At 39.2% G+C, this 16,325-nt stretch overlaps 1 protein-coding gene across 4 annotated transcripts in view; it reads right to left on the reverse strand.

Annotated features, from left to right (window-relative positions):
- ro60 (Ro60, Y RNA binding protein) overlaps positions 1–12,940 on the reverse strand; it is a 50,366-nt gene extending 37,426 nt beyond the window's left edge. For 2 of the 4 annotated variants that reach the window (XM_059984718.1, XM_059984717.1), the window contains exons 1-4: positions 12,820–12,940; positions 9,197–9,815; positions 2,143–2,363; positions 1,228–1,374 (exon numbers count right to left, since the gene is read on the reverse strand). In XM_059984718.1, coding sequence (XP_059840701.1) covers positions 1,228–1,374; positions 2,143–2,363; positions 9,197–9,815; positions 12,820–12,825 — 993 coding nt within the window. In that variant the 5' untranslated portion in view covers positions 12,826–12,940. Of the gene's footprint in view, positions 1–1,227; positions 1,375–2,138; positions 2,364–9,196; positions 9,816–12,819 lie in introns of those variants that run through there. The other 2 variants (XM_059984719.1, XM_059984720.1) reach the window with 2 other exon arrangements.
- Between the last annotated feature and the right edge of the window lie 3,385 nt (positions 12,941–16,325).

Below are 16,325 nucleotides of genomic sequence, written 5' to 3' on the forward strand. Positions count from 1 at the left end.
CACTTTTTTTTTTTAAAAACAGTTTTTACTCTTGATTCCAGCTTGAGATCTTTGCTGATGTTATATTAATAAGATCAAGTTTATGTGCATTTATCCCATAGCTGACTCCTTTGATTAGTGCCTTACTGAATCAATGAAAAATAACCTTTTGCTGGAATATTTGAGTATTGACTGCACTAGTATAGAGCATCTAAAATTATTCAATATCTTCAACAGGCAAAAAGCACTTTTATTAAAACATAAATTCTATTTTAATTGAGCACTGAAATACAAGTAATGGTATTCAAGATCAAGGTTGACGAAGAACAAAAACAGATTCCCACTGTAGAAACATCCAAAGCTGCTGGCAAATGCCAATTTTAGTCAATGTCACAAAAAGATATAGGATATGAAAATCTCATATACATTATGAAAATTTGAAGACATATTGAGGAAATATTGTTGTGATGTGCCAAGAAGACATTACTTTAATGTTGCTGATCAGAGACATATTCCCAATGGCCAAAAATAATATCCTCACTTCAACAGACAAAAGTTCATGAAAAAAAAAATCAAATGTATAGTTAAAAAACTACATATATGCTGCAAAGTCTAAAATTAGATGGTTGATTTATTAAAAACATGTTAATAATCCACTTAATGGTGTAACCAGATGTCAAATTATATTTTTTCCAAGCCATCATTGACAGGATCAGAAGAATAAAAATAATTTGCATTTGTCCGGCAATATTACCTGACGTTGGGTACTCTCTATCCAAACTCTATTTTGAACCTAGTTACCGTTAGAATCTAGGTAAAATGGCAAGCAACTCATCTACAAACAAATAGGATCCACAAAAACAATGAGATGATGGCCAAATGATCTGTTTCAGTTCTGATCATTTGTTGAAATAAAAAACCTTGGTTACAATTTTGAATATCACATAAACCAACTGGTTTAACAATGCCAACCCAAAAAATATTTTTCAAGTGTACATTTGAATACATGTATATAACAGCAATGCAATGTAATGTAATACCCACGTACATCCCACAAAATAAGAATATTCCCAGTACATGCAGTATCAGCTGTAAAATACAAAAATGCATGCATTTCCATACACCAAAATGGCTTAATCACAGGAAAATATCACAGAGTAACTTGCTTTTATGTAGAAATTCTTTTTCTCAGATCTGATTGGAGACAGATTGGTTAGATCAGTAAGATTTTGAAAAATAGGACCATACCTTCTTTAACACAGTCTCATCGTTCAACCTTTCACACAACATAGTAACTTCTTCACTTCCAGGCTTAAGAATGGAATCTGTCGTCATCTTCCCCAAATTTTTAAGAATTACAATAATAGGCATATCCTTCAGTAATGCCTTCCACACCTAAGATATTAAAGCAAAATATTGTTCTGCTACAAAAATATACAAATTGATTTGAATACAACAGATACTGCAATTGCATCTATAGTTAAACACTTTACATTTAAATATACAATATTCAGTGGTACCATTCCAGCTATGGGAAATGGAGAGTCAAAGAGGAGAGAAAATATGGATGAATTTGCTCAGTAAATTTTAGTCATTACACTTTGTTCTAAATTCATTCAAAACAAATCATAAAAACACAGAAGGCTGTACAGATTTTATCTGGACAACAGTTCGCAACCAAGTTGGCAAATGCAGGTTTGACACTGGTGCTGGAAGCAATTTGTGATATTATATTTATCATAATACACAAATCAGAATTTTATCTACATAACCTTATGGAGTACTGAAACGACTTACAGTATTCATATATTTGTAAACTTTAAAAGGCATGTAAATTTAAGTGCAAGTAATTACAAGTAAATTAATTCATAATTGACTGATAGTCAAACTCTGCATTTACCAACTGGCCAGCATTAATTCTGCTACTGCTCAAGTATCATAACGAATTAAGAGAAAGCCAGTGAAAATGCATCCCTGAATTACATGTAAGCAAATAATTCAATGGAAAGACAATACAACTTGGAAAGGAAATAGTTCCTTACTTGATTTACATATACTCTACAACTACCATTAAAGATGTTACACAAATATCAGCTACATTAAAAAAAACTAAATTTGGGCTTTATTTTCATTCCCCAAAGAAAAAAACATTTACTTACTCACCTCCCGTGACTTCAGGTGATTAGACTGTAGGTGCTCTCTGACCAATCTGTACTCTTCAATAAGATGAGCAACCTCCTGTTCATCTTGGGTCATCTTTACCCTTTCTAAAGCTTCAAAGTACTTCAACAATCGCTGAATTCCATCTGAGTTTTCCTTATCCTTGTACGCTTCTTCAACTTCTTTCCAACCCTTCATAACATACTTTGTGACCAGAGTGAGATCTATAAAATATAGCAAATTGATTTAAAATGCCATTCTCCAGCTTCACTTGGAACATTTTTATGTGTTCTCTATTTAATATGCAGTGAATCTATACCCACTATACATAATTCATTGTAAATCAAAGCTGCTCTATATTCAAGTTAAAATTTCACCCAAAAAATTAACTCAATTTAGCCTCGTGTGTTTAATTTGCCTACATTTTGCTGAAATATCCAATTTTACTTTCACTTTGTTCATTGCATTTCAACTACATCTTTAAAGTGGCTAACATTGCAAATTGAATTGTACATTTAAATAGGGTACATACCCGTTATTTTTTGAAACATGGACATAGCCTCAATAACCAAGGACAGAAGACAAATTATCGAGGATAGTCAGTCAACTACATAACTCTTCAGTCATGATCTACTTTTTGATTCCACCCTACGGCAAACTATCCAATGTTGCCTCGAAGTAAAAGTAATCAAAAAGGCTAATTTCCAAATGGAAAATAACAAGGCTTTGGAAGCAGATGACATATCCTCTGAAGAGGGACGATTAATAGCAGGCACTTCAATGTACTGAACACAACTAAAACTCTCTCCAAAAATTCTCCAAATAAACTAGCAAGATAAGCAAACCAATATCAGCATTGAGGAACTAATGGAATCCGTGGTTATGATCAATCAAAATGGAGAAGGAGCATTTGGGATCTTCTGTAAACTAGAAGTCCCTTTGTCTAGAGCACAGGGCAGTACTACACAATCAGAACCTCCCATTTCCATTACCACCATTACCCATTCTCCCACCTCAATATGCATCCATTACCCCACTGAGATCTTCACCTCAGAACCCAAACAAAAGTGGAAGGAGGTTCCCAGAGAAATGCCTTGGAAAAGAACAGAAGATTCACTACTCCAAATTAAGGAGACAGCTCTTACGATTATCGATATTTACTATCAATTAAATATAATTTAACTACAAATGTTATTGGTTAAATTTTCAATAGACATATATATTACAGGCTTCCTACCAAATCTATCCAATAAAACCCACATCTTTCTTCTCAGTCAAATTAGGTGATCTTGACCAGAGATCTTCACAAGAGTACAAAGAATACCAAAGCAATTTCAGTATATAGTGTCACCACATTTTATCTCTTAGCAGCAAACCAGTCATAGCCAAGTGAAATAACAGTAGAGATTCAAAATCCCACACAATCAGTGAAGCTAAGCAAGGGAAGTTTAAATTATATTTTTATCAAGTTGCAATCAGAAGTTAAAACTGAAAAGTCTACGTGGCAAAAACTGGGTGAAATTTCCTCCATGTTATGAATGCCTCCTGGGATTTACCAGTGCCAAGTTCCTGTGGATTGCCAGCCTTATCCTCAGTGGCAAGGACTTGAGGAAAGATGAACTGTGTGCAATGACAGCCAAGAAAAGCAGACAACTATCCACACCCTGACTCAGCTGACTGAAATCTGTCAAAAACTGAATATGCTGATCCTACTTGACCACTGGTTTCTATGAGATGAAATAACAGGGTGCAGTTGGGAAAAAGCTTCCAAAGAATAGTCAGCAAATTCAAGACAAATGCATTTATTATGCACATGTACCTGGGAAAATCAAACTAAGCAGCTATTTCATCAGGCATTGATGATAGTTATGCTGGCATTTCACTGCAAATGCCAAATAAATATTAAAATGGGAGTGAGTTTAAAAGAATGAGGCCTCATCTTCTGGCGATGAATTCAAACGGCTTAACCATTTCAAACACGAGTATGCAAATACAGACCTCATCTTACTTTAGTAACTACTACTGACTAGCTGTTTAGTTGCAAGCAATCCTGACTTTTTAAAATCACTCTGAATTGCACAATCAAAATTAACAATTTTATTAAGAAAGGTTATTGCTTTTCCCATGGTCACCTGTTTGTGTCATCACTGCAGCATATCAGCAATTTATGAAAAATGTCATTAAAGGTCCAATAGCAAAATCAAACTTTAAGGTTGCAGTTTATGTTTTGTTAATTTTACATTAACATATGTACACTCACAAATTGCAAACCAAACATTCTTGGGAAAAAAAAAGTGGTAAGGAACTATCAACCCTCTCAGCTCAACAACCCCGATTGCTTTTACTGGGCCAAACTTCAGAATATAATTCATAACAGCGTTAAGCTGACTTTTCCTGAAATTGGAAGGATAACGATCTTAAAAATACCAGTTACAGAATAAAAGGAAAATAACTTCAAGACATTTAAACTTCTTAAAAATTGTATTATGAAAAACAGCAAGAAACAAAGAATAGAAAATGTTACAAACGAGATCAATTGACAAAAAAAATCTGCCATAAACATAGAAATGAGGGAAAATACCTGAAACTGACACATTGATAGGATAAAGAAGATTGCCAGGTTTCAAAAGCAAGTTTTGCTTCAAGAAACAATGTTTAAAGGGCAACACTTTAAAACAGTTTTAAGGAGAAAAGAGGGTAGAATGTCAGATGGCTTAGAGATTAGGAGAATGAACAAAGAAATGGCAGATGGAATATAGTATTGGGAAGTGTATGGTCATGCACTTTGGTAAAAGAAAGGGTTGACTATTTTCTAAACAGAGTGAAAACACAAAGAACTGAAGCACAAAGGTTCTTGGGAGTCCTTGAGCAGGACTCCCTAAAGGTTAATTTACAAGCTGCATCTATGGTGAGAAAGGCAAATACAACGTTAGTATTAATTTCAAGAGGATTAGAATTTAAAAGCAAAGACATAATGTTCACACTTTATAAAGCACTTGTGAGGCCTCATTTGCAGTATTGTGAGCTGTTTTGGCCACTTAGAAAGAATGTGCTGAAACTGGAGAGGATTCAAAGGAGGTTCAAGAAAAATATTCCAGGATTGAATGATGTCATATGAAGAGTGTTTGATAGCTCTGGGCCTGTATTCACTGGAATTTAGAAGATTGAGGGCTGACCTCATTGAAACCTATCGAATGGTGAAAGACCTTGATGGAGTGGATGTGGAGAGGATGGTGTGAGAATCAAAGACCAGAGGAGTTAGCCTCAGAATAGAGGGGTATCCTTTTAGAACAGAGATGAGGATAAATTTCTTTAGCCACAGTAGCAAATCTGTGAATTCTTTGTCACAGGCAGCTGTGGAGGCCAAGTCTTTCTGTATATTTAAGGCAGAAGTTGATAGATTCTTAATTGGTCAAGGCACGAAGGGATACAGGGAGAAGGCAGAAGATTGGGGCTGAGAGTTAAACTGAATCAGCCATGATTAAATGGCAGAGCAGATTCGATGTGCCAAATGGCCTATTTCTGCTCCTACATGTGTGCTTGTTAATCACAGAGCACAGGATATCAGCAGCTGAAGGTCTGGCCACTTGTTACAGAACAATTAAATTCAAGGCTACTCAAGAAGCTAGTTTTGAAATACAGATAGCTGGGAGAGTAATGGGCATAGAATGGATTACAGATATTAGAAGGGAAGGGTCCTTTCAAAAATTTACAATCAGAGGTAAAATTGTTGTCCAAGACTTAATAAAACTTGGCAAATACAGTCTTATGAGTTGGGTACATGCAGCAAATTAGAATACTACTTAAAAACGTTGTTATCCAAGTTCATAGAAGAAAAATGGAGTGTCTGACAGGAATAATTCCACCATGAAATGTCCAAGCCTGGCTCTGAAAGAAGCAGGGTTGGGCATGTGGCCAGCAACCCCAAAGCACAAAATCCCAGAGCTACAGAAATGTCAACAGAAGATCCAAGGCTCTCATCCCTGGGAGAGTCAGGATATTCGAAGATGGGCTACATCTGGCAACAACATGAAGACTAGCCCAGGACAGATGACTCTGGAAGACTGCTGCAGGCAGCCGATGCCCTACTGGGGGCTTTAGAAGTCTGACAGGAATATGGTGGAATTAATAAGTCTATTAAGTAACAAAAGGCAGGAGTGAGGGATTCAACAGCAGATGGACTGAGGCAGAAAAGGAGTTATTGAAATTAGAAAGATTGACACATATGGTCCTTGCTATTGCTTTAGCACAAGATCCAAAGAGACACCAAGGTTAACAGCGTGGCTCATTTTCAGTCAATACACAGGTAATGTGAGGGAAAGTGGGCAAGAAATAGAATGAGTGACAGGGCTTTAGATGAATCATGTGCTGGGTCAGTCTTTTATGGTGGAAGAAAGTTTGTCCTTGCCTAATGTTTGGTGTTAATCCGGGAATTTTGATAGTTGAGGTGTCAACAGAGCTGGTTGTGATATAAAGCTAGATGACATCTGTGTACATGTGGAAACTGATGCCATGTCCTCAGATCATACTGCAAAGCATATGGATGAAAAATAGGAAATATTAAGTACAAACTATGCACTATTAAAAAACACAAGAGTATTGGCTGAAGCATTAAACAATTCTGGTGATTCTTTGAATGTGATTGGATAAACAAGACATCACAGAAGTGTACTTTCATCCAGGCAATTGACACTGGAAACAGGGAAGTTGGGCAAGGTGGATACGGAATTGGGTTGCCTGCAGAAAGCAGAGGGTCGTGGTGGAGGATTGGAGGGTTGTGACTAGTGGTATCTCACAAGGATCGGTTCTGGGATCTCTACTTTTCGTGATCTTTATTAATGGCCTGGATGTGGAGGTAGAAGGGTGGGTTGGCAAGTTTGCAGATGACATAAAGGTTGGTGCTGTTGTGGATAGTGTAGAAAATTGTCAGAAGATTGCAGAGAGACATTGATAGGATACAGAAGTGGGCTGAGAAGTGGCAAATGGAGTTCCAACCAGAGAAGTGTGAGGTGGTACACTTCGGAAGGGCAAACCAAGGCAGAGTACAAAGTAAATGGCAGGATACTTGGTAGTGTAGAGGAGCAGAGGGATCTGGGGGATCATGTCCATAGATCCCTGAAAGTTACCTCACAGGTAGATAAGAAAGCTGATGGGGTGTTGTTAGCTTTCATAACTCAAGGGATAGAGTTTAAGAGTTATGAGGTAATGATGCAACTCTATAAAACTCTGGTTAGGCCACACTTGGAGCACTGTGTCCAGTTCTAGTCACCTCACTATAGGAAGGATGTGGAAGCATTGGAAAGGATACAGAGGAGATTTACCAGGATGTTGCCTGGTTTAGAGAGTATGCATTATGATCAGAGTCTAAGGGAACTGGGGCTTTACTCTTTGGAGAGAAGGAGGATGATAGAGGTATACAAGATGTTAAGAGGAATAGTTAGAGTGGACAGCCAGCACCTCTTCCCCAGGGCACCACTGCTCAATACAAGAGGACATGGCTTTAAGGTAAAGGGAGGGAAGTTCAAGAGGGATATTAGAGGAAGGTTTTTTACTGAGAGTGTGGTTGGTGCGTGGAATGCAATGCCTGAGTCAGTGGTGGAGGCAGATACACTAGTGAAATTTAAGAGACTACTAGACAGGTATATGGAGGAATTTAAGGTAATGGGAGGCAGGGTTTAAGGGTCGGAACAACATTGTGGGCCGAAGGGCCTGTACTGTGCTATACTGTTCTATTACAGTTGGAACCAGATCAACTGGAAAAATAGACAAAGGAAATGGTAATGAAATTTCACTTCCACAAGTGCAAAGTGTTGCATATTGCTAGGAAATTGGTATGTCAGCAAAGATGTACAAGTTTCTACACAAGTACCATAGAGAACATGCTAACTGGTTACATCACCGTCTGGTACAGAGCAGCCACTGCACAGGATCAGTAAAAGCTGCAGAGGGTTGCAACCTCAGCCAGCTCAATCATGGACACTCACCTCCCCAACACTGAGAACATCTTCAAGAAGTGATGCCTCAAAAAAGGTGGCATCCATTCCTCACCATGGCCCTCCATCACCCAGGATACGTCATCGTCTTATTACTATCATCAAAGCGGAGGTACAGGAGCTTGAAGACACACGCTCAACCTTTTATGAATGGCTTCTACCCTCCACCATCAGATTTTTGAATGGACAATTAATCAACCCATGAACTCTACATCACTATTTTTGCACAACTTATTTAATTTTTAAAGTATTTCTTATTGTAATTGATAGTTTTTTTAATGCGTTACACCATACTTCTGCTGCAAAGCGACAAATTTCATTACATATTTTAAAGATATTAAACCTGATTCTGAGCCAGAACTTATAGAGTAAATGGCAGAACCTTGGAGACTGATGTAGAATACAGACACCAAGGGGTTTAGGTACATAGTTCCCTCACAGTGGAAAAATAGGTTGACAGGGTGGTGAAGAAGGTAGACTTGCCTTTACTGGTCAGGTCCTCGAATACAATAGTTGAAATGTTATGTTACAACTGTACGAGATGTTGGTGAGACAACCGTGTGCAGTTCTGGTCACCTAGCTAAAAGAAGCATAGAGAAGATTCTACACAGCTGAAAAGGGTGTAGAAAAGATTCACAAGGATGTTACAGGACCAGAGATTTTAGCTATAAGAAGCTTCAACTTTCTCCCTGGAGAGTAGGTGGCTGATCAGTGACCTTAAAGTCACAAGGGATATAGATAAGGTGAATGGTCATAGTGTTTTTCATAGGGTGGTTGAGTCTAAAAAGAGAGGCTATAGACTTAAAAGGATAGGAAAAAGATTTAAAGGGGACCTGAGAGTAGAGTTTTCACTCAGAATGTGGGTACATGGAACAAACTGTCAAATGAAGTTTTAGACATGAATAACTATGATGTTTAAAAGACATTTAGACAGGTACATGAATACATTCATGAGATATGGACCAAACACAGGTACATTGGACATTCAGGAAGGCCAATGGGTCAACATGGATGTGTTGGGCCAAAGGGCCTGCTTCTGTGCTCTATAACTCTGTTATACTGACCTTCATTAGCTGGTTTCAGATGTGACAACCGAAGTAAATCTTTGTGTGACCATCCTGCTCTCCGCTTATATTTTGTAACAGCCATAGCGATAGACATTCCATCTTTACTGTTGTACCAGTTTGCCACTGCTTTCCGCAGGGCTCTTCCCCAAATACCGCATTTCATTCCTCTAATGAGATCCTTTCTAAATCGAATATATGTGAATAGATGGGTGGGAATGTGACAGATTTCAGCCAGAGCTTTGTAGGCAGCTTGTTTTGTTGAAATATCTGAGTACTGTGTGCAAAGAGCCAAAGCGAACAAAATAGGATCTTGAGTTGTCACTCTTCCCTCTGTACCAAATATCTTTATCTCCTGGACAACTTCAATCCCTTTACCTTCTTCTATCAATCTCAATATGGCCTGAGCATTTTCTTCTCCAAGTTTTTCCACATTGGTGGTGTATGTCCCACCCTCAGAACCAAAACAGAGAAACCGACGCAAGCGGGTCATATCTGTCACTTGCCACATACTACCACCTTCAGAGTTCTGTAGTTGCTGGCCAGTTGATGGCTCCACTTGATGCAATTCAGATTCAGATGGCCCTCCAATAGTTTTGAGTCCATCTGTGAAACATTGCTGAATAGAGAAGATTATTTCATTAAGATGTACAGAGGTTCAAATTTGCTAGATCATAAACTGATGAATTAACTGAAGTTGTAAATAATAATTTTTGTAAATACTGTATAGGAAGGGTAACCAATCTTCCCCCGTTCTCCTTATTAAAGTGGATAAGTTTCTCCAAAGGCCTGAAGCGATACACCTCATGAGATGCAAGCAATGAGATTGCTGGGATCGTGTCCTCTCTAGTCACAGCCTAGGTCCTGGACGGCGAGTAACTAATGTTGTTTCATTATTCAAGCAGGAAAATAGAGATAATCATGGACAAATATAGAACAATGAGGCTCATGTCAGTGGTAGGGAAGTTACTAGAGAGGATCCTTTGGGAAAGAATTTAAGAGCATTGGAAAACCATGGACAGTCAGCATGGCTTGTGCAAGGCAAGTCATGTTTTACTACATTGATTGAGTTTTTCCAAGAAGTGACAAAGGTGATAGATGGAGGCAAAGCTGTGGATGTTGTTGACATGGATTCCAGTAAGATATTTGATAAGGTCCCACATGGGAGGCTCATGTAGAAGATGCAAGGGATCCATGGAGATTAGCTGTTTGAATTCAGAATTGGCTAGGCCGTAACAGACAGAGGGCAGTGGTCAAAAGGACTTAATCTAGCTGGAGATTTCTGCCTAGTGGTATTCTGCAAGGATCCATTCTGGGACCCCTGCTGTTAGTGATACACACTACATAGATGACGTCAATGACGTCATAGATGGTTGGGTTAATAAATTTGTCAACACTAAGAAAATACGTGGAATTGTGGATAGTATAGAAGACTGCCAAAGGATGCAGCAAGATATAGATCTTTTTCAGATATGAACAGAGAAATGGCAAATGGGAGTTTAACCTGGTCAAATGCCAAGTGTTGCACTTTGGAGATCAAATGTAAAGGGACAGTACGCTGTTAATGGCAAGACCCATAACAGTGCTGATAGAAAACCTACAGCGCAATACAGGCCCTTCAGCCCACTAAGTTGTGCCGAACATGTCCTTACTTGAGAAATTATCTGGGGTTATCCACAACCCTCTATTTCTCTGAGCTCCATACACCTGTTCAGGAGTCTCTTAAAAGACCTTATTGTATCTGTCTCCACCAGCCCATTCTGCGCACTCACCATTCTCTGCATTCAAAACTTACCCCTGATATCTCCTCTGTAACTACTTCCAAGCACCTTAAAACTGTGCCCTCTCGTGCTAGCCATTTCAGCCCTGGGAAACAGTCTCTGACTATCCACACAATCAATGCCTCTCATCATCTTATACACCTCTATCAGGCCACCACTCATCCTCTGTCACTCCAAGGAGAAAAGGCCATGTTCACTCAACCTATTGTCATAAGGCATGCTCCCCAGTCCATGCAATATCCTTGTAAATCTGCTCTGCACCCTTTCTATGGTTTCCACATCCTTCCTGTAATGAGAACAGAACTGAGCACAGTACTCCAAGTGGGCTCTGACCAGGGTCCTATACAGCTGTAACATTGCCTCTTGGCTTCTAAACTCAGTGACACAATTGATGAAGGCCAATGCACCGTTTGCTTTTTTAACGACAGAGTCAACCATCACAACAGCCTTGAGTGTCCTATGGAATCTGACCCCAAGATCCCACTGATCCTCCACACTGCCTAGAGTCTTATCATTAATACTATATTCTGCTATCATATTTGACCTACCAAAATGAACCACCTCACATTTATCTGGGTTGAACTCCATCTGCCACTTCTCAGCCCATTTTTGCATCCAATCAATGTCCTGCTGTAATCTCTGACAGCCCTCCACACTATCCACAACACCTCCAACCTTTGAGTCATCAGCAAATCTACTAACCCATCACTCCACTTCTTCATTCAGGTCATTTATAAAAATCACGAAGGGTAGGTGTCCCAGGACAGATGCCTGAGGCACACCACTGGTCACCAACCTCCATGCAGAATATGACTCACGTACAACCACTCTTTGCCTTCTGTGGGCAAGCCAGTTCTGGATTCACAATGCAATTTCCCTTGGATCCCATGCCTCCCTACCTTCTCAATATGCCTTGTTAAATGTCTTGCTGAAATCCACATACACTACATCTACTGCTCTACCATCATCAATGTGTTTACTCACATCCTCAAAAAATTCAATCAGGCTCGTAAGGCTCAACCTGCCCTTGACAAAGCCATACTGACTATTCCTAAACATATTATGCCTCTCTAAATGTTCATAAACCCTGCTTCTCAGGATCTTCGCCAACAACATACCAACCACTGAAGTAAGACTCGCTGGTCTATAATTTATTGGGCTATCCCTGCTCCCTTTCTTGAATAATGGAACAACATCTGCAACCCTCCAATCCTCCGGAACCTCTCCCATCCTCATTGATGACACAAAGATCATCGCTAGAGGCTCAGCAATCTCCTCCCTTGCCTCCCACAGTAGCCTGGGGTACATTTCGTCCAATCCCGGTGACTTATCCAACTTGATGCTTTCCAAAAGCTCCAGCACATCCTCTTTCTTAACATCTACATGCTCAAGCTTTTCAGTCCACTGTAAGTCATCCCTACAATTGCCAAGATCCTTTCCCGTATAGAATCAAGTATTCATTAAGTACCTCTGCTATCTCCTCCGGTTCCATACACACTTGTCGACTGTCTACTTGATTGGTCCTATTCTTTCAAGTCTTATCTGCTTGTTCGTCACATTTTGCTGTTATCAAGTAAAACTAATTTACGAATTTAAAATCTAGGCGGTGAATGATGGACTGCTCACTTTAAGAGGAGTTGCAGGCATTTATGCAGCACAGAGATCTGTGATGCTATATTAAGCGTGGGCCTGAAGCAAAGGGCAATGTGCGACCAGCAGTAGGCCTCCCTCCACCCAGGCATCCATCACCGTAAACGCCTGTGGCCACGGACGGGGAAAGGATACTAAATCCTGACTAAACTAGTAAATTCTCCCCCTTCATAAGGCAGACACAGCAGTTACCTCCATGTTACAAGCCCTCAGCGATGACACCGCCTCCCGTAAACACGGAGACACAGAAAAGAAACGAAAATCTCTGCCGCCGCCGCCGTCCGTTACCACAGCAACATCCGGGCTCCCCGCTCCCCCTGATGTCATCACTAACCAATCGCCTTCTCCACTCTCCGGGCTCCGTGGCTACGAGATCGTCCCAAAACAGCCCGTGCTGCAGCGCTTAAAAGATCATTGCTCTAATTAGGCGGTATTTACATCAGTAAATTAATCATGCTTATTTCTCAGAGATGTAACTTGACCTGCTACGAATTTTCATTATTTTGATTTAATATCAGATTCCCACAATCCACCGTAGTTTACTTTCATGTTTTATACCACAATTTTCTCCCCTGGCTCTGTATTTTAAAAGGACGAGAAAGTACTTATATAGTATAATGCTTTTCACAACAGGAAGGGAAATCGTAAAGAACAGTAAGGACAGGATAAAACAGGTCAATAAAGAGAGAGGCAGTGGTGCTACTCTATTCCACAATATTGTTTTCAGGTGATCTTGTGGAAGAAGCAGGTGCTGTCCATCCATGTGAAGCCATCAACAATTTTCAACATCCAGAAGGTATTGTATCAAAGTATGGCTCTGTCGTCAGAGTTATTTAAATTATTGGGTTATTTTATTTCTTCTGTCAAACATCTTTGTTTGGACACTGGTGCTGATTAAGGAATCTTGCTTTGTTCAAAGACAAGATTTGGTTGTGTCAAGTTTGGCTTCAGCTTCTGATGGATCTTTTGATTATCTGTCATTTACACCAGTTTTTGCAGTGTTTAAAAAGAAGGGGAAAAATACAGTTGTATTTAGTTTGTTCTAACACAGTTTAGCATAGTTACTCCCACAATGAATTAAACAGCAACTAATTTAAACATGGATAGGTTCTATAAACAGGAATGTGACAATGACTATTTAATCTGTTTTAGTGTTGTTGATGGAAAGATAAATACTAACTAGGATGCAAGGTGTAATTCTATTATTTTTTGTTTAGAAATAATGCCACAGGATTTTCTATGTCTATCGGAGAACGCAAAGATGGGGAGAGGAGTGGGCTTTATTTTAATCTCCCATTCAAAATATAGCGGATCTGATAGTTAATTCTTCCTTGGTACTGTACTGGATGTAGAGGCAACATTTTTTTTTCTTCCTGGTCCACTGTTCTCAGTCAAATATTGCTGTAATACTGAGGGAAAATTGTTCTTACTTTTCTTGCACAATAATCTTACTTTTAATTATTCGGACTGTATTGAGGTGAGGATTCGAGTTAGCAGTAGAAAGGAGATTGATGTTATTTTATAATAGTACTTCCAGCAAAATCTCAACATCTGACCAGACACTGATTGGGACATAGAAGTACACAATTATACTTGTGCCATCTTGATAGTAGATTTTTTGCACTTAAGAAAAAAAGAGCAAATTTCAACCTGCAAGCAAATAATTGTTCAAAATCTGAACTGGAATGACTTAGCTTGGGTGATTGCTAAGAAAGGTGGACAGATATTATTACTGAAATGTTGGTAGAATTGAGCCTCCTCTCTACCCAGTAAAGTTGTTTTCTGGAACTTGATACCAACAAAATGCAACTTTATCACCACCCCTCTGTCAGCTCTTTAAAGGATCTCTTTCCTCTGCACTATCATGATCTACTCTTCCACTGTTGATCACCATCTATTCCTTTTCTCCTTGCACCTTCCCATGCAATCACAGAAAGTGCAAAAACTGCTGTTTTACCATCTCTCTTCCTGTCCTTCAATGACCCAAAAGTCCCTTTCAGCACAGCAACCATTTCTCTGTACTTTCAGTTCAGTGTTCTACATTCAATTCTCTTCTGCTTTAAAGAAGTCAAACACAACGTGAATGCATCACTGAACTTCTCTGTTCAGTTTCAAGTCAAGTCAAGTTTATTGTCATTTAACTATATACATGTATATTATCATATAATGATATAGAAATGAGACAACACTTCTTTGAACCAGGGTGTTAAGCACTGCAGTTCATATAACACACATAACACACGATAACTTATGAAGGTAAGGATAAAATCTACAGATGAACCACGCACAAATAACAAACTAAAGTGCATTAATATTGAAAATTCTAAGATTAACCACTGACACCTTGAATATGATACAGCAGGGAGTTCAGAAGCCAAATGGAAACTGTTCCTCATCCTGACTGTTCTTGTTTTTATGTATCATAGTCTAATGTTTGAAAGTCAAACAGGATGCTGACTGGATGGATGGAATCCTTTATAATATTAAGGGCCCTGCATATGCAGTGCTCCTGATAAATGTTCCTGATGGATAGTAGGAAGATCCCAATGATCCTCTCAGCTGTTCTCACAGTCCTTTGTAGGGACTTCTGGTCCAATGCTTGACTGCTCCCATACTAGTTGGAAATTCAAATTCTCAGCACACTCTCAATGGTGCTTCTGTAAAACACAGTTAAGATGGGGGGGGGGGGTTGCGTACCTTGTTTTCCTCCATCTTCTTCAGAAGTGGAGGCGGTGCTTAGCCTTCTTGTTCAGGGAGGTGATATTAAGGGACCAGGTGTGGTCACCTGTAATGTGAACTCCCAGGAACTTGGTGCACTTAACTCTCTCTATGAAGAAGCCATGTATTCACAGAGAAGAACGTTCTGTCTGCACTTTCCTGAAGTCCACAATGATTTCCTTTGTCTTCTCCATGCTCAGGCTTTGGTTGGTCTTCTCACATCAATCCACCACCTGCTCCACCTCCTCTCTATACTCTGTCTTGTCATCTTTCTTGATAAGGCCAACCACTGCTGTGGCATCTGCAGACTTCTTGTCACAGTTGCAACTGGATCCTGTGACACAGTCATGCATCAGTAATGTGAACAGCAGCGGGCTGAGCTCACAGAGTTTACAAGAATGATCCTAAGCTTCCAGTTAGCAGTTACTTTAACTGTCCATTTCAGTACTACTCAGATCTGTTTATATCTGGTCTAGTATTCCAGCAAAATTCAATGTAAGCTGGAGGTAGAGCTCCTTTTATTCTAACTTGGTGCATTATAACCTTCAAAATCTAATATTGAATGCAATGGTTAAAGATAATCAAACATGTCAGGCATGTACCACATTTCCAGTACTAAGCAATTTTTATGTTCATGCATTTTAGGTTTTGTCGGCACCTTCCAATCTGCATCTCCTTCAGATATACATTTCTTTCCTCCTTTCTGCTGCTGTTACTGGCGTGTATCATTCACTGTCTCTTGGAGTCTATAAAATTATCGAACATCCCTGTTGTTCTCTCTGTTTTGTCCTGCCTTCTCTGCAATTTCAAGAGTGTTTCATATCTAATTTTTTCCAGTTTTGATGCAAGGTCACTCTTCACAGATACTATTTTAATTCTTGAGCGTTTTCACCATTTTCTTTTTTTTTTCAGATTTACAATACTTTCCGTTCCATAAAGCTGCATTCTTCAGAATTTTCTCTAACTTCACTGAGATTCCA

The sequence above is a fragment of the Hypanus sabinus genome, chromosome 11 (genome assembly GCF_030144855.1).
Source record: "Hypanus sabinus isolate sHypSab1 chromosome 11, sHypSab1.hap1, whole genome shotgun sequence".
NCBI lineage: Eukaryota > Metazoa > Chordata > Chondrichthyes > Myliobatiformes > Dasyatidae > Hypanus > Hypanus sabinus.